The sequence below is a fragment of the Ambystoma mexicanum genome, chromosome 4p, assembly GCF_040938575.1.
Source record: "Ambystoma mexicanum isolate Mex_15411 chromosome 4p, UKY_AmexF1_1, whole genome shotgun sequence".
Taxonomy (NCBI): domain Eukaryota; kingdom Metazoa; phylum Chordata; class Amphibia; order Caudata; family Ambystomatidae; genus Ambystoma; species Ambystoma mexicanum.
The window spans coordinates 590,167,803-590,192,658 of NC_090927.1; the positions used below are offsets into that span (position 1 = coordinate 590,167,803).

Genomic DNA, 24,856 nt, shown 5'->3' on the forward strand with positions numbered 1-24,856 from the left:
TCCAGGCTGCTAAGAACTGGCAGAACAGACTGTTGACATTTATCGAACTTATTGACATGCCAACGAATGCAACGACGAGAGACATTCACGAAAACACTGCAGAAGAAGAAGGACCGTGAGAGAAAAATGCCGGAACCAGATTTTGCCTCCTCCTGCACCACTGCTGATAATGAATTAAACATAGCGCATAGAAAGTCACAGAAAGGAAATGGTCGAAAAAATTGTATGCTGAGCTTAACGATAATAATGTGTATAATGAGTATATTGGTCCCAATAATGGCAGTATTGGTATTATGGTATTTAGAAGAAATGCACCCATTAGAAATGTTCTTGCCCATGAGAAACATCTCCATTACTGAAAGCCCTGTTCATGTAATTACTTACACTGTCCACAATGGAAGAAAAACATAGGGAAGGTTATGGAAACAACACGTTACTGCAAATAATGAATATGACACATTCAATTTTGAAAAAGAATAACTGCTGGGTGTGTGCTCATTTGCCACAGCATGGTGGCAAAGGGATAGGTTGGTACGTACAGCCACTGACATTGGGCCTCATTACGACCCAGGCGGTAAGTTACCACCTGGGTCGTACCTTTACCACCATGGCGTATGCACGAATGAGACGTTTGGCATACGGCCAAAAGGAGGATTTGTCGATCTAGAAAAATAGACACCCCTCGATCAGAAGGCTATGTATTATGTTGGCCAAAGACCAACCATCTCATGCATTTAGTATTAGAAATATATAGCCATAAGCTTGACTAAGGTGCAGTCATTTTAAAAGTGACTGAAATAGCCATCTTGTTTTCTCTAACGTTGCCTTTTTGCCTCATGTAAAACTGCTTTGCTGAAATATTATTCTGCTTCACTGGTGCACAATGCAAGGCCGCGAGTGGCATGTTGAAACATAACCCAGTAACCCAGACAGAAATGCCCGGACCCCTCCCTCGCATATCCTTGGAGAGGGAGCAGCAAGGCATTCTAATCAGTACAGCAGGTGCCAGCTAGTCTCGGTAAGCACAGTAGAAATGCTAGAGCGAACATTAAAATACTTGAATTATGCTCTTCTTTGCGGCCCGCCTTCCCTGAGCCCAGTAGAGTCCTGGAGAGCAAGTTGACCCCCCGGCACACAAATAGAAACTAGGAGATAACAAGGCCTGGAATGTGTCTCTCCCTAGGCACAGCTTGCTTTCAAAAACAGAAGCATTGTGTTCTTTAAAACAAAGACTTATGTCTGTGAGCTTACAAAATTGCAAACTGTTACTAAATGAATGGTTGAAGGTGTCATACCCGTCGCCATTGTCAATCATCGTGCCTAGTTCAAAGGAAATGCAATAGGGGCGGTATAAGTTGTGACACTACTGATTACTAGATGGTTGTTTTGTATATATGTAACTGTTGTACGAATTTCTCTCTCTTGCGTCCCCCGAGGTCTGGTAGACACACGTTGCGGGGCATGGGACCAGTTGGCCAACTGAGACTATTTGCTTTGCAATAAACGCAAGATTTTGGGAATGCAACCTTGTGTCTGGCGTATCAGTTTGTGTGTTGTGATTGTGCCTTGTTTCCATATGCGAGGGTCCCTCAGGGGCCCCTTCAAAACAACGTCCCCTTACTTTTACTTTACTCTAAGATATTTATATAGCGCAACCATGGACCTATGGGCATCGAGTGCAGACAAAACATTAAAATGAAAAAACAGAAAGCAGAAAAGTATCTCAAACAAGGTCAATCCTCAATCTAAACTGCCCTGAATGTTAAAGCAAACACCCATGTTTTCATTTTGTTCCTTAAAGGCTCCAAGGAATCCTGGCTCAGAAATCAGAGGGAAGCAAACTCCAGGTTTTTGGATCTGCAATAAAGAAGGCTCCACTTTCAACCTTCTTAGTCCTGCATCTAGGGATGATCAAATACGGCTGGTTGCTTGACCTAGGAGATCTACTGTTCACCTTGTTAGAAATTAGATCTTGCAGATACAAAGGCATAAGGCCAAGTCAATATTTAAAAGTGATTACCAGAAGTGAAAGAGGGCCCATGCCTCCACAGGGAGCCAATGCAAAGATCGTCTAGCAGCCGAGACATGGTCGCGATGAGATCCAACGACCACTCCAACAGCGCCGTTTTGAACTACTCGTATTCTGTTGGTGTCAGCTTTACTAAGCCCAACCAAAAGACTACTACAGTAATTTATTTTTGATCCGATAATTTTTCTGGCAATTGTATCAGCGTTAGCCTGGGAAATGAAAGGTCTGAGATAAGCCAAAAGCTTAATATAATAAGCTAACACTGAAACAACACTCCCACGTACGCTTTCATATTCAACTGCTGATCAAAAATCTCTCCAGATTTTTAACCTTCTTTTAGGTGATTATTTTTACCTCTCCTAGATGAAAGCAATTATAGGTTGTGCCAAGCTTGGCCAGCATTGAATGCGTGCCCACAATCAGCAACTCTGCTTTATCTTTGTTTAAGGCAAGGTTGTTCCATACCATCCAATTCTCCACCATAGTATACATTCTATTGAGTTCTTCTTCATCCTGTGAGTGAGTGCCAACAATGGGGATGACACACTGTGTGTCATCTGCGTAGCTGGTAAACATCACCCCCTCCTGCTGCAAAAGAGCAAAGAATGGGGCCATAAAGATGTTATATAAGAAGGGGGAGATGCACGTACACTGCAGAACTCCAAAGTTAACTGAGACAGGTGAGACCTCTGCCTCCGCAAAGAATACACAACTTTCTCTGTTGTCCAGAAAGGCACTACACCATTGAACCGCAACTGGGAAAAAGTTGGCTACTTCTTCCATTCTGGCGACCAAGATGGAGTGGTCAACCAAATTGAAAGTGGCTGACAGATCTAGTAACATTAACATAGATGATAAACCCCAGTCAACACGGTCCAGTAGCCTTGACTTTAACTCTAAGAGTGAAGTCTTCGTTCCAAAATCTTGGCTAAAGCCTGACTGGTAGCGATTAAGAATAGGATATTTATTCAAATGTTGAAAAATCTGGCTGTAGGCAATGGGATCAAGGATTTTTAACAAAGATGGTGTATTCATTATTGGCCTGTAGTTGAGCACCATCTCAACTGCAAGACCAAGTTTTTTTTTAAGATGGGGTGACCCAAGCCTTTTTAATATCAGCTGGAACCTGGCCCTCCAAGAGAGAGGAGTTCACAAATGTGCATACGGCATCCAATAATAAAGGTGGGCAAGATTTAATTATCATGGAGGAACAGCGGTCTCGTTTACATCTAGTTGCCTTCTACTGTTCCACCACAACTGACAAATCCCCCACAGTGATGGGAGAAAAATTCACTTGGTGGATAGAAGGACAGCTAACAAACAACCCTTTCCCACAGCTATTGGAGGCAAACACAAGATCATCTATTTTGTGGGCTATATCAGTCCTGGTGCCATTTAATTTGTCTTGCATGGTATTCTGAATTTCCAGGCACCAGGCTGCATCCTTAATAAGAGGATGAGCCATAAGCTGTTTAATATTTTCTCGTTCTTTTCACATTTTGAAGAGTTCTTTAACATCAGATTTAGCATTCTGAATTCTAGAATTGTGGACATTTTTCTTCGAACTCTACAATCACCAGTTTGTAGGATTTAGCAGCTACTTTATAAGCTGCCAGTGACCCTGGAGCAGGGTTTCATTTCCACACATGTAACAGCTTAAAAGTTGAAGATTTTAATTTTTGTAGATCAGGTGAAATCCAAAGATTACTTTTCTTTCCTTCAATAATTTGTCTCTATTTTGGGGGTGCAGGAGAATTAGTAATGAGATCCAAATTAGCAACAAGGGAATGGGACATTGCTGCAGCCGAGTCAGTAGAAAGAAAGTTGATAGAGGGAGCTAACAAATGTTACATTTTATCTTGCGAGAGCTACTTCAGGTTTCTTACCAGGGATACCTGTGTGCTACTGTTCTTTAATTTCATAGGAAAATCTGCCAAAATGGCAAAGTGCACAAAGGCATGATCAGGCCAGGGAAGGGGAGAGACCTGAAAATCCTTACTTATGACATTGGAAGTAGAAACCCAGTCAGGAGTATAACCATGGTGATGAGTGGGAACGCACATCTTTTGTTCAAATCTGTAAGGACCTGCTCCAAATTTTCAGCCAGGGCGTCCTCTGTATGACCCAACCAATTATTTAAATCTCCTAATAAAAAAAAAATGGAGTTGGGCTTAAGAGTGGCTAGCATATAGTTGGATAGGGCCAGTATAAAGTCTTCAGTTAAGGAAGGTGGCCTATAAATTAAAAGAAAATTCAAAGTAGATTCTGTGTTAATACCCAATTTAATGTGCAAGAGACTCTATTCCACCCATAATTTGCCCTTCCTTTCTACCCCTTAGTTCACAATCTGGATCACCAGATGTACCACTGTTGGACCGCAAAATATGGAGACTCTCTTTGCACCCCAACCCAACACCCACTCTCTATATATCATACCCATACTTACCATCAGTAGTTTGGGGGTAAAAAAGGGGTAACACAACTGCGAAATACATTCTACAAATTTACATTTGGCAAAAATATGGAATACTCACAATCTCACAATGGCATTTCAGATCTGAACATGCTTAATTTACATCTGTAAAAGTATGTTTCAAATGATGAACTATGCAGAGGTACACCATTCAAAATCTTGCATTCCCATTGGTCACCATCCGGGTCCTGCACGGTAAATGTGCCTTATGTTTGCTTTGTGAATGTTGATATTTTTCTGACAAACTACACTAAAAAAGGAAGCATATAAGACTACATTTAAATTGACATTTTACAATCGTACGGTAAAATCCACATTTAAATTATGTGTTTATGAGATTACAAACAATTGTATTTAAATGTTGTCAGACATTGATTCTGTGATACATTTTGCGATAAATTCACTGGATGAATATGCATGCCAAGATGCGAGTATTTGATATTCCGCAAACATATAACATTCCTGACAGAGGAAGAGACGCCATTTTATGTGACGTCTGTTTTCTGCATTTTGTCTTTAGCTTTCAGAGGGCGAATCTTAAATAAGGGGCTTGATTGCCAAAGTGTTTTCCAATGGGACTGCGTAATTGAAAACTGCTTTTGTAAATAAGACCCAAATACGTTCATGTTTTAGCTAAAATAGCGACTCATTTACATGTGTATTCTATTTACTTTTGCAGGCTTCTATTTCCTCACCAGTTACCATCACTGCAAAGCCTCATCAGGTATGTAGAGACGACTGCATGCACTTCCCACCCAAACTATCTCAAGTTGAAAACCACTCGTCTGTGGAAAGCCCACTGGGTTTTACATCTTCCTAAAGCCCAACACTCTATATTAGTAGCTTTTTATTTATTTGTTCACCCAGCTTTACTATGTATACATGTCAATAACATCTGTTGCCAATTCAGCAGCTTGTGAAAAGATCTTAAGTAGTCATTGTAATTTGAGAAACACCAGATCTTAATTTCTAAACTTCCTCCTCCGGTAAGCATACACATTATTACCATTAAATCGATTCTTAAACATATGCTAACTTCAACAGACCTTCTAATTTACTTCACTCACTGACCTTCCATTTGAGACACTTGTAAAACGGTTTCATTTAACTATACTAGCGGTAAGCGCTTAACAAGTCTTTGACACTAGCAAAACAAGAACTCATATCTGTAATTGGCACACAAACACGATAGTGAAAAAAGCTTACAAAGAAAACTAATAGAATGTTTGATCACCTAATCATCTATCACCAATGTCTTGTCAAAATGTAAATAGCTATATTAATCTTTGGGCCCCGTGTTTTGTAGAGAGGATGTTTCACATGAAAACCAATGTAAAAAGCCCACCATGCAATTCTCGGCAAGCGATAAGGGGCAGAAAGGGCGGGGCCAGTGCAGGAGGAGGGGCAGTAAGCGGGACATTGGGAGGGGGCAACCCGTTGCTACCCTCAAACCTCGATTGACTAGTCCTTCCCTTCTTTGCTCATTTAAACTTTCACAGTTAGCTAAGCAATTAAAAACTGTGTTTATTTTTCACATATGCATGCCATCTAGGGAAGCAACAATGTTTGCGAATGTATTCCTAAATATATTCAAATGTATTGCTGTGTACATTCTAAATAAATCATGTATGGAATTAAAGGTTTTCCTGCGCATATTCAAACGTATTTCTAATCTGTTAATTGCAATAGCAATCCGACTTAATTATTCTGCTGTGCATAAAAAAAATATTACTATTTGCTGTTTTAAATTATTCGTATGTGGATGAATCCACATATTTATCTGCATATTCAAAAGTATTGCAATATGCATGCTAACGTATTCCTAAATACATTATTATAGTGCGTATTACTAACTCACTAATTTCTGCAGCAATCTGACCTATTCCACTCACATACAAATTAAGGACCTAATGCACAGAAAGGTTTGCCTGGCGCATAGTGAAAAAGTACACTTAGATCAGTCTTTGCGCAGATCTCCACCTACTTTGCGCTGGGAGTTACCTACTTTGCGCTAGGCTGTGTGCTTCGAGCGACACACAACGCAAAGTGTGGGAATGGCCAGAGCAAAGAAATACAAATTGGGCATAACATGCATATTCCCTATTCTTTGTGCAAATTGCGGAATAACGAGAAATAACATGGGTATGTTCAGGGTCACAAAACGCAAGCAGCAAACACCCCTTATCATGCGCAAAGAGACCCTATTCATGGATTTGATTGCGCAGTGTCCCAGAGTCTAAAGGAGGATGCACAGCTCACGTTCTTAGTGCCATGTGATACACTGCGCAAAGTACAAAGTGCAAAGAAAGACCAAGTATAAAAGACATTGCAACCCTAGTCACAACAGGAATGCACAATGTCAGGCCCTGCTTTAGAGGCACTGATCATACATCATGGAAAGAGGAGGAGGAGCAGCAGAAGGAGGATGAGGAGGATCAGAGCCAGGACTTTCTATCTGTGCACCACGCTATTTGCAGTGTCAGATGAGGAGGTGTAAGCAAGGTACAGATTTCCTCACCATGTCATCCTAGACCTGGCCAGGGAGTGGGAGAATGCCTTGTCATCATTCACCATCTGCTCCCATGCACTGACACCCCTGGAGAAAGTGCTAACAGCCCTACATTTTCTGGCAACATACCCATTGCAACACACCTCTGCATTGTTGGAGTATATCACAGCCCACCCAATCCCAGTGCCTGCACCAGGTATTGTAATGCATGTTAGCACATGTACACAGGCACATATCCATGTCATGCACACTGCCGGGAAGGCAAAGAGTGTGGCAGGAGTTATATGCCATTGCACACTTCCCCAGGTACTGGGAGCAATATGATCACATCTTCTGCAACCGGAATCATTGGCATTCCATCAATGAACAGGTGATCTGTGATGCCAAGGGAGTCATCCTGGATGTGAATGTTAATTACCTGGGAAGTTTGCATGATAGCTGCATTTACCGCCGTTCTCCCCTATACCAGGCCCTTGCATCTGGAATCTTTGGGAACACCTGTCTCATCGGTGAGTATCAACTTATCAACTATCAATCACACGCAAGCATCCGCATGATACACAGAAAAACAAGTCATGACAAGCCATGCAAACAGTTATCCTTTCCACCTTTGCAACAGACAATGCCTAACTCCTCTCACCATTACTGCTCACACATTTCAGGAATCCAGCCACCCAAAGTGAGGTAAGGTATGGCGCAGCACACATAGAAACTAGGGGCACAGTGAAATGCACATTTGAGTTGCTAAAGTCATGCATTTGCTCCCTTGATCACTCTAGTGGCATGTTGCTGTATGCCCCACCAGTAGTGTGCCAGATGGCATGTTGTGTACTCCACAATATTTCCCCACGTTGTGGAATAGCAGTGGAGCTGCAGGGGGGGCAATGCCATCATCCACAGGCAGCCACATGACACTGGTGGGCCAAAGGACATAGGGACAGGAGACACACAATCAGGTATTACAATCATTCTTCACTTGAATTGCTGCCCCTGTGGAGCACACACAGTGGAGCCACATCCTTGATGCCCTTGTGAAATGGGGCTCATCCACCTTGCCCATAACAACACCCTGAGAATGTGTGTTTGGGAGAGGCAAACTGAGTGTGCCCTTATATATCAAATCAAGTGCACACAGACCAACACTATTATAGCAGGTGGAAACAACAGTATCCCTGTCAATGACACAAAATCATAACACAAGCAATACATTCTGTTACCAGTTTGCCCAGCTCCCCACCAAAATGTGTGCTCTAAGACACTCAATAAAACACAGGAGACCAGAAGTAGAAAAGCACAGTATATAATGTATAATTTAAGCATGGACCAATGCCTGGGAGGACTGTTCTGCCCACTCTAGGTGTGTCTTACCGTAATATACAGGTGGAGTGGCTACTTTATTCTCCACCAAAAATACAGTTCATAACATGACACAGACAGAGAAAAGTGCAAGTTGCATTTAAAAATCAAGTCCTTGTCACGTGGCAGCCTTTGCACTTAAGAGCCTGCTGGAGCCATTGTCAGTCACATAGCCATGTACTTCTCTGGAGGGGCTGAATCTAACCCAGACTGCCTAAGGTGTGGTGTGCAGCCATCCCACAACTCTCTGACCTTGCTCAGCAGCAATGGTATTCCCTCGCAGAATGCCTCAGAAGAAAGGGAAACACAAGGTCAGAGCAGGTGAAACATGCCTGCACCCAATTACACAATACCGTGTGCACCACTAAGGGCCAAGCAACAAGTGTAACAAATGACTCACTTGGCTCCCATCTTCATAATATGCACCTTTGCACCATTGCAGCTGGACCTGCTCACCTCAGACCAACACACTGTAAAATACCCCACACACTGACCACATTCCCACTCACAACATCACCATACCATGTGCTCCCCTGAGTGACATGCAACAAGATCAACACATGACTCACTTGGCTCCTCTCTTCATCAGGGCTAAATCACCATGTCAGCTCACAAAGACAAGCATTGTATGAAACAAAAAAAAAATGGACAGCCTTGAGGTGTTTCGTATGGAATGAGGAAACTTTACATCCATGGTCTACTCGGTAGCACCCAAGGGTGGGGATGCACCCCTCACTGTCCAGGGCCCGGCTATCAATTACTTTGACCTTGGATAATAACAGTAGACAGGGACCCCTTTAGGAACACTGCTGAGTAATGTGACTGGTTCACTGCATCAGATTCTGGTGCACAATGGCTGTGTCAGCACCCATGGAAATCTGGTGCTCTGACTGGGCCACCTCCAAGCTACGCCTTCCTGGGAAGGCCGGGGTCCCTGATTGCCTGGCATTGCCCCATGAGCACTTCCCTGGGACACCTACCTGACCCTGGCTCACATCTGGCCCTTCTGCTACTGGACTTCCTTAGCCATCCCCTCTGTGGCCATGCCCGTTGGTCCACATCTGCTCTGCGGACCCAGTATAAGCATGCAGGAGCTTGTCCAGCTCCCGTGACACATGTCCATCTCACAGTGAGAACCTCCTCACCTACTATAATGGACCCTAGCTGCAGACAAATGTAGGAGAGAGCCATTCCAGCAGCGACTCAGGGTATCTGGTCCGACCGCTGTGGCCTATGGAAAGATGTACCCAGCCAAAGGGCCAGATGGCCCAGGATGGAGCTCGCCACCACATGGCTGTGTGGCCATATGGTCATGGTATCCTTAAGGCAGTCTTAATGCCCAGGGTCTGAGTCTGAAGCTGCCATCTACAACCAAGCCCAAGCCTCTCTTCCATGATTCCCACTGGCTGTATTTGCCAATCTTCTGTTGGCTGGAGCAAAGCCATCTAGCATGCTAGGCTCTTTGGAAATGGATAAGAGTACTCACCGCCCAGCCTGCGTCCCTGTTGGTGCCCCCAGGGTGTGTGGGAGTTTCCCATGCACAATATGGCGCAGCAGTATGAGGAAGGATTCAGACCCTTGTGGCTTAGACTTAAACAAAACCATGTCTCTGAGGATGGCACCGTGAAGTACTAAGAAGTACTGTTGACTGGGTGCGCACTACTGAGCTGCTGATCTGAAGCGGAAGAACGTGGAACTTTGCATTGCTCCTTGGAAAGCCGGCAGCTTTCAGGACGTCTTTTTATGAAACACTAACTGCCTGCCTGCACTAAAGGAAACAGAGGTGTGTCCGCACATTTGGCCCCGCCCCCTGGCGTGGTGACGCCTCTCCGAGCGGTACAAAATACGTTCCCCCCAGTGCACCCGCGCGCGCACCGTGAAGTACTAACAAGTACTGTTGACTGTTCACGGTGCGCAGGTGCATGGTTCGCGGGGAGCATGCATATTCTAAATTGAGGTTTTCTCTTTTTCGTATTGCCCCTATTTAGAATCCGAGGTTATTCTGCTTGTTACGCTCTTTGTTCAAAATTACTTAACTGTGGAATCTACCTGGTAAACATGTTAATAGCAGGTAATGTCTTCGTTTCAACTCGAGGGCAGAATGTTCTATCCATTTAACGAGGCTGCTACCGTGTATCTTATTAGGCTTGCATGTTGAAAGGATGTTGGCTAACTGCCAGTATTAGCAACTTGGATTAGACTAGCAACTCAAAAAAAAAAAAAATCATCATCCAACGCACCCAGAATTCTTGGCTCGGTCCTTATAAAGTGGTGGAGAGTTAGGTTGAAGTGGCATATTTTATACAGGGGTGTCTTGAGACGATAACATTGTTGCGCCGTTAAATCACATTGCTACGACTGTTTACTCACTTCATTTAAACGATAGTGTGGAAGATCAATTGTTTGCCTTTCTTATTACCACTTCGGTCCTCACAAGGAAGGGCCCATAGGGTGGTAATTATCCTTTCTCGTAAATGGTCTACTCCTTGCGTAGGGGCTGTTTCCCACGCAAACTTGAGGAAAAACTTTTAAACCGAAAAAAAGCAATTAAGGCTGAAAGCATTATTCTTCCCTCTATTGCAGAATCAGTCAACATGGAATTTACTCAAAGGGTGCAGGGCCTTATACCCCAGCCAAATCCAGCGTCTGCAAATGATACAATCCGTCACGAGATTGCTTTTGCATATGCTCGCTCACAAGCAGATGCTTCAATGACATGCTTTCCTAAAATGAATATTGCTACTATTCAAGGGGTTCCGATTGTTTCTTCTGTTTCACGAAAAAGCTTTCTGAGTAAGAGGATGGATGAGCCCTCTAGCTCAGGGGAAAGCAATACTGATCTTTTGAATACCTCTCCCTCTGACAATTCAATTCTTGCTCCGGCAGTTTTAGCAGCCCTAGAGAAACGTGTGCGCTTATCAGACGGTCCATCTACACCAGTGACAGTGCCCGTACACAAAAGGGCTGATGTGCACTTACATTGTAAAGAAAGTATTACATTAGATCTTTCCAATATTTCCTCCAACTAAAATTCCAACAAAAACCCCATGCCAACAACGGATTCCGGCAAAGAGGTCCTCGGTCCAGAAAATCCTGAGCCCTTGCCTCCGCCATTAGGTGTTGCTTCCTCGCCCACTTCCATTCCTATGGGCCCTCTGCTGGATTTGGATTTGTTGGATCCAACAGACGATATGCAGACCCTTGAGTCTTCATACCCGGTTTTATCACAGAATTTAAATCTACTAGACCGTGGTCATGATTATACCCACTACAAACTCAGAGATTGTAAGTCCTCTCTGAACCAAATTCTATTCAAACGTAATAAACTAGAAGGGTTTATTTTTGCTGATTCCATCCGGGCTGACGGTGCTGTGCCCCTAATTAAGGGGAATGCACCTGTGGAAAATGGCTCAAATACCAAGGTTGCCTTAGTGAACTGCGGTACACAAACCGAATGCAAGGACCAGGCCGCTTCTCTTGAAGCGATGTGCCCACCTCAGACTAATACATACTCCTTTTCGCAATCCTTCGCACAAACAGTGGCTGCACCAGTAGCTTCATCTCACCATCAGATACTTACGCATGCGAAATTATGCCAAATGGTCATTAAAAACACCAAAAAGATTGATCAATTACTTTTTTTTGTTCAGGCTAATCCATCTGAGTGTCTGATTGGTAGAGAAGATCGACTAGAGGATGTTGAAGTAGATTCAATATTCCATCCTGATAGCCCGTCAGCCCTTACAAACTTATTTTTGGAGCCCACAAGTGCGTCAACCACGACATCAGACAAGGCAAAAGCTAAGAGTGTATATTCTGCTGGCGCTGGCCAATTATTTGGCTCGCGAAAGGAGAAGCCCCTTTTCCTGAGAGCCCTTAAAAGGAAGGCCGCAGGAAATCCTCCTCAAACAGCGGCAAAATCACCTGAACCTAAAACAAAGAAAAAAACAGAAAAAGTAAATACCAAAAAAAAATAATCTTGAGATGGATGAAAACAGTCCCTCCCAGCAGGCTGCGCAATGGACTGCACAGCAGAACCAAAGATCCGAATCAGAGGAGCACTCTAACGCTACCAAAAAATAGCATCAGGCTCTTCCTGGTAGGAAAGAAACTGGCACTGACTGTAAAAGTAATAGAGAGAAGAGCAATTCGTATCTACTAAAAGACTCTGTAGAATCTAATTTGGATGCATCTCCTATGACACAAACCAAGTTAGCTGGCAATGTCCAAAGCCAGCTATCAGCCTTCTTCAAGCCCATAGCGCACTAAATTGTACAAGCTGGGAAGGAGATTAGTCAAGGCTGTTCGAACAACGAAATTTTGCAAACATCCAAATCCCAGCCCCAGAAACATCCAAAGGGTTGTTCACAAGATAATATCTCCCATGGAGTAGTGCCCATACTGACCCAACGTGATCCAGAAACCCATCGGGAGACGGTCCAATTGGTTAACGGGATTGAAGCAGGGAATATTCATGAGCAATTATCTCCTCCAAAATGTAAAGGCAAAGCGCTTCACCCATCCTCTACTATATTGGGATGGGAGACTGATCCAGAAATCTATGGAAACAAAAGACTGAATCGCTCAGCCCTGTTAAAAGCGTTCAGGCAAATTCCTGCTCTCCCTGGCCCTCACACTGAATCCTGCAATGAATAACGTGCCCTCTTAACAACCTTCAAAACTTGTCAATTCTTTCATGGAACTCATGTGGATTTAAAAATCTGTACACATGGTTCAATAAAGAGCGCGATGATTTCAAATGTGATATACTTTTCTGCCAAGAAACTATGGCCCTACAAAAAATTATATTACCCGGTTTCAGTGTTTATCAAAATTTAGCGGAACGTGGACCAAGTGGCCACCCTTATGGCAGAATAGCTATCTGCATAAACACAAATTTGAGCACCACCATTCATAAAGTTCATAAAACAATTCTGTTTGTAGCCGTCTTGATTTCCTTCCAGAGTGTGTCAATAGAACCCTACTTATACATATTCTTATACCATAATCCTGCCCGTTTGAAAATCGTTCATGCATATGATCTTCTTGATATGCTTTTAGACAATATTTTGATAAGCCATCCAACATGTCGGATAATCATGGGCGGGGACTTCAATGCAGAATGCTTCGAACCTACGGATGGAAGCATGACTTATGACCTCTCTTCCACACCTGCTGGTAGAGGCAGTATGTGGAATGCCCATTTAGCATCAAGGGATTCAGCGTCTGTGCCTTTTCAGAATCACAAACTAAAGCACACATGGAAGAGGGGTCTCCTATCATCCCGCATTTATCATTTTGCTATCTCACAAAATCTACAAGATGGTTGTAGGGATAGTGTAACTCTGATGCCTTTCCTGGGAGATCATCTTGTAAATGAGCTGTCTATTACCCTAATTATTGATGCACTCAAGTGTGATCCGCATCAAGCCTTTTTGGAGGATGACCGCCCAGGGAAATCTATCAGATGGAATAATCGACTGTGTCATAGGGTTAACGTCTATCTTGATGAATGGCTGGGTGGATCTTGGGGTAGCAAAAAATGTGATCTACAATCGTACTTTGAACCAACCTTATACTTGGAAATTTCGGAGGTGATAAGGGGGGCTTTAAACAACGAAAAAGCTAAAACCCATGTTCCAAACATGCAGACTGGCTGCCCCGAGCTTCTTCAGGCTAAACGTCCCAAAAATTCCAAACTATGGAAGCTCAAACATAAACTCTGTTCCATGGAGGATTACTCCAAGCAAAAAATAATTATCTGTAATGTGTACCGTAATAAATGCAAAAATTTTAAACAACACAAATTCATTCTTGATAACCAAAAGATTATTGCTTCCTTATGCCGCAATGATCGGCGATCGACATGGGAAATCCTCAGATCGGATGCTGCGGAATTAACTGTAAATCAGTCCTCCTCGATTTCTGCAGCAGTATGGGTTGATTATTATAGGAACAAATTTGTGCTTCCAGCACGCTACTTTAACACAAATGTACAGGAATTGCCTCCTCCCCGATTACCCTTACTCACTTGGTCGTTGCAAGACATTGAATGTGTTATTCGAGCCCTGAATGACTCTAAGGCTGCCGGCCCGGATGGCATTCCGCCTTGTGTCTTAAAGCGTAATCCTACACTATGGGCAAAACTCCTGAAACCCCAATTCGACAAGGTTTTAACATCTTTAGATATAACTGAATCATGGTTGGGATCAATCATCGTTCCCATTTTTAAAAAGGGGGACGGGGAAAACCCTGCAAAATATAGGCCCATTGCACTTATAGTCGCAACGGCAAAAGTGTTTTCAATTCTAATATTAAGGGAACTTCAGATATTTCTGAAAAATAATAATACTCTATCGCGTTATCAGATTGGCTTTCGGGCCCAGATGGGGAATTCCCTTAATGCTACACTTATGGCGCATTTACTTGCAAAATCAAAAACAACTGACTCCGGGTCATTATATATGGCATTGGTGGACTTGACAGCGGCCTTTGATTGTGTGATTCAAGATATTCTTTGGCAAAAAATGGTGATGCTAGTCATTCCTGCTCATATTATATATCTAATATCCAAACTGCATACCAATACTGTCTATTACATCAGAGTTAACCGATCTGGAGCTACCACGAGTTCTATTCCAAATGCAATCGGAGTAAAACAGTGCCGCAATTTGGCAGCCACGTTGTTTAATCTATGCCTTTATGGTATAAATGATATCTGGAAGACACAAATCAGTTATTCTGCCAGATTAGGCCACCTAAAGATCCAGTGGCTCGCGTTTGCTGACGACATTGTAATATTTGACCGTACACCGTCAGGTCTGCAAACAAAACTTTGCTTATTTGCCGATTATTGCTCCACACACAACCTTGAGTTTAATGCAGTCAAATCGAGCATCTTCATCTTTAAGAATTTGAAAAGACGCTTGGGTTCATGGAAGTGGGCCATAGGCAGCACGCCCATCCCTAGGGCATCTACGATTAGATATTTGGGCTACTTGATAACTGACTCAAATTCAGCCATCATGTGGAAGAGCATTCTTAACCAAAAGGCAAAAATCCTTCCCACACAAATGCGTATGGTATTAACTAAATACTGTAAGTTTTCCATGCTTCCTCTTTTTGAATTTTACATCCTTAAAGTGGAGGCGATTTTGTTATACGCCCTAGACATGTGTTTGGCAAACATTGACCAATTTTTAGACCAACTTCAAGGTCGACTATGGAAAGGCGTGCTGCATTTGGCCAATTGACTTCCGAATGCAGTTCTCAGGCAGGAATTAGGATTAACATCACTGTCTGCTCGATACAACCGGCGCCAACTAACAAATCTTGGCAAAATGTTATTTCCCCCCAAAAATTCCCTATTCGAAGATCTGGGATTGATGCTTAGTGCCTCTAATCCCCTTTCAATCAAAAGTTTCGATACAAAAATGGGAGTTATATTGGAAGATCTATCACTTAATCCAGCGGACTTGGAGTTTCGCTAAGCACATGTCAAGTTCCGCTTATTTGTGCACGATTGGTGCAAAACCATAAATGCTATGGGAAAACTCAAAACTTATAAAGAGGCGACAAAATTTGCTTCCGTACGCCTACCGCACAAACCATACTTACTGCAATTTCCCTGTCCAAAAGCCAGAGACTTATACTTGAGGTTCAAATTAAACCTGTTCCCAACCTTACAACGGTCAAAAAGTTGGACAAAAGAAAATGAGACTGTTGTGGCGGATAATTGCAGATTTTGCATGGTGTCTAAATTGCAGGAGTCGCTTAAGCACCTGATCACGAATTGTGCTTATTTTGAAGTGCAGCGTAAAGAAATATTTGGAAATGAAATCTTGAGTACTTAGGATACCTCAAATGAGTGGTTATGGCTAACCTGCATGTGGGGTCCTACTACCAAAGCCATATTACGGCTCACACGGTTCTTACACACATTGAATTGTGAAATTGAAAATCTAACTGCCCACGATGAAAATCTTCTTGAGGTTGATACTGAATGAATCTTGGAAAATTTTCAATTTTGACCACATTTATGGATTGCTAATTGATTGAAGAGTGAAACATATGTTTTTTGCGGAACGGAATGTTACATTCCCAATGAAAAAGACATAGGTGTATGTATGTAAGGGATTGTATTGACTGAACCATATCAAGAAGTCATTCTATAGAAATTACAAGGTGGAACCATATTAAAGGTTTCTTGTGATATGTAAGACAATTGTATAAGAGTTTTTGTTTTTTAAATCACTTTCTTTTTTTTCTTTTTTCTTTTCTCTTCTTACTAATTTTAATTGTAAATATTGCATGTAATGAAGATATGAATATGTAAACTGAAATGGAATAACGAAAGTTGTAAAAGTTTGTTAATCAAACTATAAACAACGGTTTGAATAAAAAAAAGAAGAAAAAAAAGATGGCTCCCAATAGATTGCAGTGAGGTAGTTGGCCTGCCACTTACACAATCATGACCCCATTCAGGCTGTCTACAAATGATTATGTACCACATTCCCCACAAACATGTGGAGCACAATAGGTGTGAGAGGTAGCCACCTTTTGTCCACACACGAGACCTCAGGCAAGTAGCACTATCCACTGGCACACAGGCTGGCTATCTATTGTCAACCGAGTCTCAACAGTGCTGTTTTGCCATCACAATTTAGGGGTGATACTGACATGGCATGTAATCGTAATACCACAGATAGACGATTCCCCTAATTGACTTGTCAGCTATGTAAAGACTGACAAAAGTTCCATATTTATTTGGTCCCAAGACCACTAATCATTTGCCTCACCAGATTAAACTGCGGTATCTGAGCACCACCTTTCCTGAGTGAAACGCCAGAGGGAACCAGACACTATATGGTTTGATTGGTCATCTGCCCCCTATATCCAGGTCAGGCAAACAATTAGCATTGCAGGACCTCTATGGACCTCCACCACAGTACCCTCTGGCTTCACTCTGCCCAAGCATACTGCACCATGCCTCCGGTCCTATCACAGATGTTAAATGCAACACCTCCCCAACATATTGAATGGGAGATGCTGGTGGTGTGCACAGTGCAATGGGATCACATCTCAGCTGGTGTATGCCAGACCCCACCTCCATAGTTCTTTGGTTTAGCTCTCCAACTAGTAAACGTTGGTCTGTGTTACAAGATGGGTTGGGTGGGTAACCAACATCCATGCTGGCCCTGGCATCCTCTGTGGGCCTCCCCGCCTGGCGGTGCAATGTGTTCAGGGTGCACAGAGGACTGTCCTCTCCAGTTCACTGTTGCACTGGTATCAGGGGACTCTGGCCCCTGTCTCTAACCCAGTGACCCCTGAAAGATGCTGGGATGATTGCCAGAGGAGGGCGCGCTGGTGGTCAATCTCCCTCAGCCAAGTGGGTATGTTGAAACTGAGCCATAGGTCAATAATACTTTTCACCTGAGTGGAGAGCAACCTGTACCCCAGGGCATTCCCAACAGACTTGAACCCAGTTGATGTGCACCACTATATAGGCAATGCATCCTGTGTGGGACAGGTGTACCTCGGTGGTGGTCTTGTAAAGGGATCCCCTGTTTGGGGCGACCAAACTACCCACCCTGCAAAAGCCCTACCTGTTTACATCTCAAAAGTTTTATGCCCTCTTTAACTCACTCTTCAAAGAACATTTTAGCTTTCACTTATGGTACTTGTTGGCTATCAGTCTCAACACCATATTCATCCTTTGATGGACTCAACCACCTGTTTTCTGATCCATTATCAAGTATTCAACTCAGAGAAGACCTGATCCCGCCATGCTGGGGGACACAACCATCCATGTGGTGTCCCCTGAACAGAAGGTCTGATGCACTCTGAGTGAATCTGGGGAGTCGGTCTTCCGTACGCCACATTTCCTGCATCCGCTGGTTGATTTGGATACCCCACTGAGCTCTTCCATCTGCACGTGCTGTTACTTTGGCAATCCTGGTTAGTTACTTCACCTCTGCTTGGTAAGATGCTGGCATTCAGCAGTTTGCCACATTTGATCCGAGGTAGTACTGGGTGAGCCAAACTTGGGTGGCTGAGCTTCAGACCGGGACAGTCGGAGTGTGGGTTGTTTCTTTATTGGTGAAAGAAAATGGTGGTCAGCTGACACGTGTTTCGACCTTTGGTCATCTTCAAGGCTGACATGTAAATAATATTTAAACACATTCCAGTGTTTCATAAGAATGTTATCACAAACAAAGGAATGATGATCACAATAGTTGATGAACAACAAAGAGTAATTGAAGAAAGAAAATGCAAATGAAAAGCAAAAAGTGGGGTTCCCAACAAGTTGCATAAAAAGCTTTTGCATTGAATGTTCAGAGACATAAAATAGTGATTTAGTCACATGGTTACATACCCAAAATGAAATCATCCATGAAGGGTATTAAGGAAGCGGGAAGAAAAATTATGTGTTTAAATAAATAATTACATTATTATTTACTGGATTTATTGTAAGATTTCCTTGTAAAGATTTATGCAACAGTGGTTCTAATTTATCACTGAATAAAGATGCCCTAAAATGTGTGTGCATCTGCCCTCCATGTCCAGCCTAATCATACCAAGTATTAGATTGTGAATATGTGTGGGTATCATGCCACTTGTATGTTCACTATGCTCTACTTACTGGTGTTATGATTGAATTAATATTCGTGCCTCAAACCCAGGTTACAAATGTTTGTTTTTAAACAAATTGAAAAGTGGCCCTTAGAAAAAAACACAACCCGTGAGTATGGTGATATGCCATGAAAAAGCACTCACCCTTAGATTAGGAATGGGGATGTGCCAGGTCCGGGTTCCTAGAATGGGGAAATACCGGGCCCTCCTAGGTCAGAATGGCCCGGTATTTCCCCAATCAGGGAACCGGGACCCGGTACCCGGAATGGAGGTTGCCATGCCGGTAAGTACGACATGGCTACCTCCATTCTCGCAATGAGGCCCTATGTCTTCAATCTATGTCTTCAATCTATGAGGAGGAACATCCCTCTGAAGAGGATTCCCCTCCTTTTGGGTTACAATTTTGCACCCAGAATGTGCCAGCCAGAAGAGCTCATTTCTGAAGAGTCAAATAAATTAGAGACCTTTATGATTCTCTTCAGTCGGTTAGTGGTCTTGACACCTCGCCTGAACTGGAATATGGCAGGCCTGACCCTTCTGACCATCCAAATTATTTATAGAAAATTCATGACTAAGGTCATAGAGTATATGGGTTGGAGCAGAGCTTCTCCTACATATGAAGAGGGCGATATGACTGACATCCTGGACCAGGGCTCTTAGAGGGACGCAATTCTACCCTTCCATAAAACCCTTCAGAGGAACGTCACTGCAATTTGGGAGGCCCCCGAAATTTGGACCAGCAGCGAACTACCTGAGCTTGGTTGTTCTGGCTACCACATCATCCAGACAATCGGCTTATACCTCTTGCCCCCAGATAGAGATGACAAGAGGGTAGATGCCTGGGCATGTAAGATTTTCACGGCAGGCAGCATGGCCTTGGAATCGACCAATATCAGTAGCACTCTTTCCAGATTCACTTATACACTTTGGGACTGTGTTGCCATGGCGGCTGATCACATTCCGGAAGGCGAAGAAAGAGACGTCTTCCTGGCTATAGTTAAGCATGGTAAGGATGCAATGGGAGAATGTCTCCAGTCAGGTTTGGATACTGCTGACAGCATCAGCAGATCCATGGCTGCTACCACCATATTATGCAGCTTTGCGTGGTTGATGAAGTCGGTGTTTGCACCGGATGTTCAGGCTAGACTTCTGAAGATGCCCTTTGATGGCTCGAGTTTGTTCGGCAGCAAGTTGGATGGAAGTCTGGAGAAGCTGCAGACCTCCAAGGCAGTGGCTTAATCCCTTAGCACCTCCATTCGACAACCTCAACAACCCTATTCAGGCTCATCTTCCTGGAGGGTTCGTTCTTTTAGTTTATATTCCTCAATTGGTAGAGGAAGAGGACAATCCAGACAAAGGGGACAAAGAATATTCCCCCCTGGTGGATGAGAAAGAGGTGCTAAATCAGCCCCAGCAGTGGAAACTTTATCCTCAGCCACTGCTGCAACTGCCTGCAAGCCACTCTGAGGCCTTGACCCACAAGACCCTGGTGGGAGGCAGAATTTCTCAGCATCTAAACGAATGGTGAGGCATTACTTCAGATGCTTGGGCAATGGAAACAGTTGCCCTTAGGTTACTGCCTTCCCTTTTAAAACAGGCCTCAAGATCATCTACCGGGATACAACTCTGTCAAAATTCTGGATCTGCTTCTTGTGCAGGAAATGCTAATCCTGCTAGAGAAAGGTTCAATAGAACATGTATCTGTAGCAGAGAGGAACACGGGTTGGCATTCCCACTACTTTCTGATTCCCAATAAGGACAGAGGATTGAGACCCATCTTGGACTTAAGAAACTTGAACAAGTTCCTTAGGAAGGACAAGTTCAAGATGGTTACCCTTTTTCAGATCCTTCAGGCTCTCCAACTCCAAGACTGGTTTTATCATTGTACCTTCAGGATGCTTACTTTCATGTGCCAATTCATCTCCAGCACAGAAAGTACCTGTGTGTAAGACCATACAAGGAATAAAGGCACAATAACCATATACTAAAGACACGCCAGTCGTGTCTGGTTTATTTTCAGAGTATTTCAGTCGGCCGACCGGGTCTCAACATCTCACGACGCGTGCTCACAAACACTGTGAGAGGAGAGAGAGCGAGCCATTGATAAAGCAGTAATATATATACATAAAACATCATCATTATACAGAATTATTCGGTCCGCCCATATACATGACATACAAGCTAGGGTTCAGTAATTGACAGTTAGGCACGTAACTTCATTCAGTCTAAACATTTGGTGTTTCTAGCCGAGTTTGCAGAGACACCTTACTGTTTTGGGGAACACGGGGCACTGGCACAGGGAAGGATATCATGTTCTAGCAGGGAGGCATTCCAGCAATGTTATCTATTTGCTGCGCTCATTGGCTAAGGGTCAGACAGTTCTGAAGCAGAGAAAATACCATCTTTCATGAAGGAGCACCGTTAGTCGCATATAATTCTTATTTAACTACTCTCTACAATAGCGTTTGCAAGACAGGCTGGTACCTGGGTTGCTGATTAGCTGCTGTTGCTGCATATGTACAGATTCAAGGTTTTGCAGACTAAGAAAAACAATGTATTTCTGCAGGGTTTCACATTCCTGCCTACGTTAGCATTCAAAGTTCTGGCCGTGACCTCGCACCGTGTGCAGACCTGAAACACAGGATATATTTGCAAAAAGTGTTCAGAAAAGAAAATGGCGGGCATTACAAAATGGACTCCCAATGGTCACATTCAGGTTATCATGGTTTACAATGTTTGTCACATGATGCGATTTGTTTATGGCCAACATACAAAACATACTAGTCGGGCTGTGCAATTGCATTACAGTTTCACAAACCCTCCTTTTGGCCTTAAACCAATAGCATCACCCGTACATGGCATCCTCATCGGACCAAGTGTTTTTTTTTGGAACTACCCAAGTCACTATCATAATCATTATCAGAAATATTGAGTGCCATAAACTCTTTGATTATTTCATTTTCTTGTTCAAGATCATTATTTATCATAGTCTGTTTGGGTTTTTGCATTTTGTTACTAATTATCTGTATACATTTATTTGCGATTATTGAGCAAATGGTTGGCTGACATTGTATGTAACAACAGCAAAGTATGAGGATACTAAGAATCATTATGAAAACGGAGATCAATTTCCATTCCCAGGATGGTAACAGTTCCCAGAACCATGTACTCAAATTTAAATTCCATCCACTTGTGGGAACATGAATTTCAGAACTCAGAACATGTAACTTTTTGATTGCTTCAAATATCATAGGGGAGGAGTCGCTTACAAAAACACAGCACGCTGATCCCAGTAATTTGCATACACCCCCACGGTTAGCCAAAATAATATCAAGAACCATTCTGTTCTGAAATGCAACTAATCTAATTGCTTTTTGTTCTAATGTCATGTTGTATAATATGTCAGTAGTTTCATTAATTGCTTTCTCTAACACTCTGGACAAGCTTCTAATATTCCATGAATGTATGGTCTGTCACCAGAAAGGTATAAAAGATTTGGCTAGATCACCAAAAATGTGTAAAGTAGCATCATTTCATTGAGTCTGAGATCTGTATATTTTTTCTATGTCTGAGGTTATAGCCATGAAAACACCAGGTAAAAGTATCCCTAACTAAGAGGTTCCTTCCCAATTTCTGGGTAGCCATGGATAGGCTTGATCCCCACACACAAAATAAACAGGACCCCCTATATATAGTGGTTTCTCCTCATGTTCAAGCACAGCAGTATTCATACATCTGGTAAATGTAACCTTTGGATCAGAACCTTTTTTCCGCAAACAAAATGGGACAGAATGTGGACTATGGTTAATAGTGTAGGAAGGAGGTATGGCATCCTTATTACCCACAGGAGCCATTTTAAAAGTAATCAGCGACTAGTACAGTCTAGAGAGTCTATCGTTGGGACTGGTCGAGGCAGTGTTCATTTTACTCTTGTTTGTAAATACAGAACACCCTAATGGTGTCAATGCCAATCTCTCAAATTCATTTATATTCGTTCCATCAAAGTTTCCAGTGACACTACCATTCCATCTCCCAAAGAATAAAGCCCTTAGTGCAGCATAACAAGCAGTACTCAGGGGTAAGGGATGTATATACCAACCCATTCCTCTTTCTCCATGCTGGGGTAAATGCGGACACACCGAACAATTAGATTGGTTAAACATCACGTGCGTCATATTAATAATCAATAACAGAGTATTGTTATCATAACCTTTTCTGTGTTTAACATCTCATGGAGGAAGAGTGTAGGAAAGCACATGTGCAGGGGTCATGGTGGTGGGAGCAGCAACAGTGGGCAATAGAGTATTCATTGGATCCATATTTTCCAAATTCCAAGTCATTGGAATCAGGGTAATTAAGATGCAGACGAGCACGATGATCAGTAAAATGTTCATGGACCAAGTCTTTCTCGGAGCAGGCTCAATGTCAATAGTTCTAATGATGTTTTCATCAGCGCAAGGGGCAGCAGGAGCAAATATCGGCATTGGCAAAAGGGATTTGTAAAAGTTTCTCAGCGTCCGTAGAGAAAAGCCTTGCTGTTAAGCTTTTGTTCAGTAATTTCAGCGAAGTGGCAACACACGTATTTAGTCAGTAGAAGTTCAAGATGCAAGCAAGCTCTATTCAGCCTGCTAAGGACAGCAGCAAGCTGGTGGTTACCTCAGAGGCTCCAAAATGCAGGAGCGAGTATCAACATCAGGTTTTCATAGTGTCAGTACCTTTGCCTCCGCTTGTCCGTGCTAGGTTGCAAAGCCCTTCACCTTTCAAAGATAGCACCGGGAAATCGCATGTCAGAGCTTTCATCTGATACAGCTCATATACTCCCTTTCCCTAGGCCTCCATTTCCAGCCCTATCCATGGGCCGGAAACAAAGGATGTTGTTGTTCACTTTCGAATTTGTGGACGCAAATTGTACCTCATAGCACCAGGTACAGCGTGATCGATGAAAAGTGCACTGTCGTTGTTTACAGCAGATGCAGACACAGTGGCAATTGATGATGCAGAAACTGATAGCGATGAAGCAGCAAGCAAACAAGGTTGAGGTAACTCTGATGTTTCAGTTTTTCTAGCAATCTCCCCTGGCCCCTCCTTGGGCTCAGGAAGTAGGTTCGGCTGGATTTCGGTGATGTCTTTGTGATCAATTAAAGCTGGTTCACTCTTGAAATCGGAATCCTCTGTCTCTTTTTCATGCAGAAAAGGATGCAGGATTCTTTTCGTGTGCTTTGCATGTATCCATATTTGCGATTGCTCACTCGAACAGCAGTCTGCATGGCCAGAAGCACCTGGTAAGGCCCCTTCCATCACAGAGCAACCGAAGATTTTCTCTCAAAGTTCTTAACCAGTATCCAATCACCTGGTTGCAGACAATGACCTGGGCCTGTGTATCTGACAGGAAGAGCCTCCTACACCTGCTGATGAATCAAACGCAAGTTTTGAGCCAATGGATACTCTATGTCCATAAGTTTTCTCAGACGTGGCATATTCTATACATTGGCAGGTCTCCCCATTACGATCTCGTAAGGGGAGAGACCAGTTCTTGATTGTGCAAGGGTGCGCATTGACAATAAAGCTAATGGTAAAGCATAGGGCCATTTCAAGTTACACTGCGTGCAAATCTTAGCCAGTTTATTTTTCAAAATACCGTTTTGGCGTTTCAGAAGACCGGCACTCATCGGGTGCCTGGCTGAATGGAATCATTTATCAATTTGGAGACCCGCACAAATTTGTAGTATTACAGCAGCTATAAAATGTGGCCCATTATCGGACCATATAACACGTGGTAGCCCAAACCTTGGGAAATATTCCTTTAACATAGATTTTGCTGTGGATATAGCTGAACAGTCTTTAAGGGGATAGGCCT

The 24,856-nt window shown here is 43.1% G+C and overlaps 1 protein-coding gene across 2 annotated transcripts in view; it reads left to right on the top strand.

Moving 5' to 3' along the window:
- MLIP (muscular LMNA interacting protein) overlaps positions 1 to 24,856 on the top strand; it is a 2,218,014-nt gene that overhangs the window by 1,866,742 nt on the left and 326,416 nt on the right. For both annotated transcript variants that reach the window (XM_069606136.1, XM_069606137.1), the window contains exon 12: positions 5,182 to 5,226. In XM_069606136.1, coding sequence (XP_069462237.1) covers positions 5,182 to 5,226 — 45 coding nt within the window. The remainder of the gene's footprint in view (positions 1 to 5,181; positions 5,227 to 24,856) is intronic.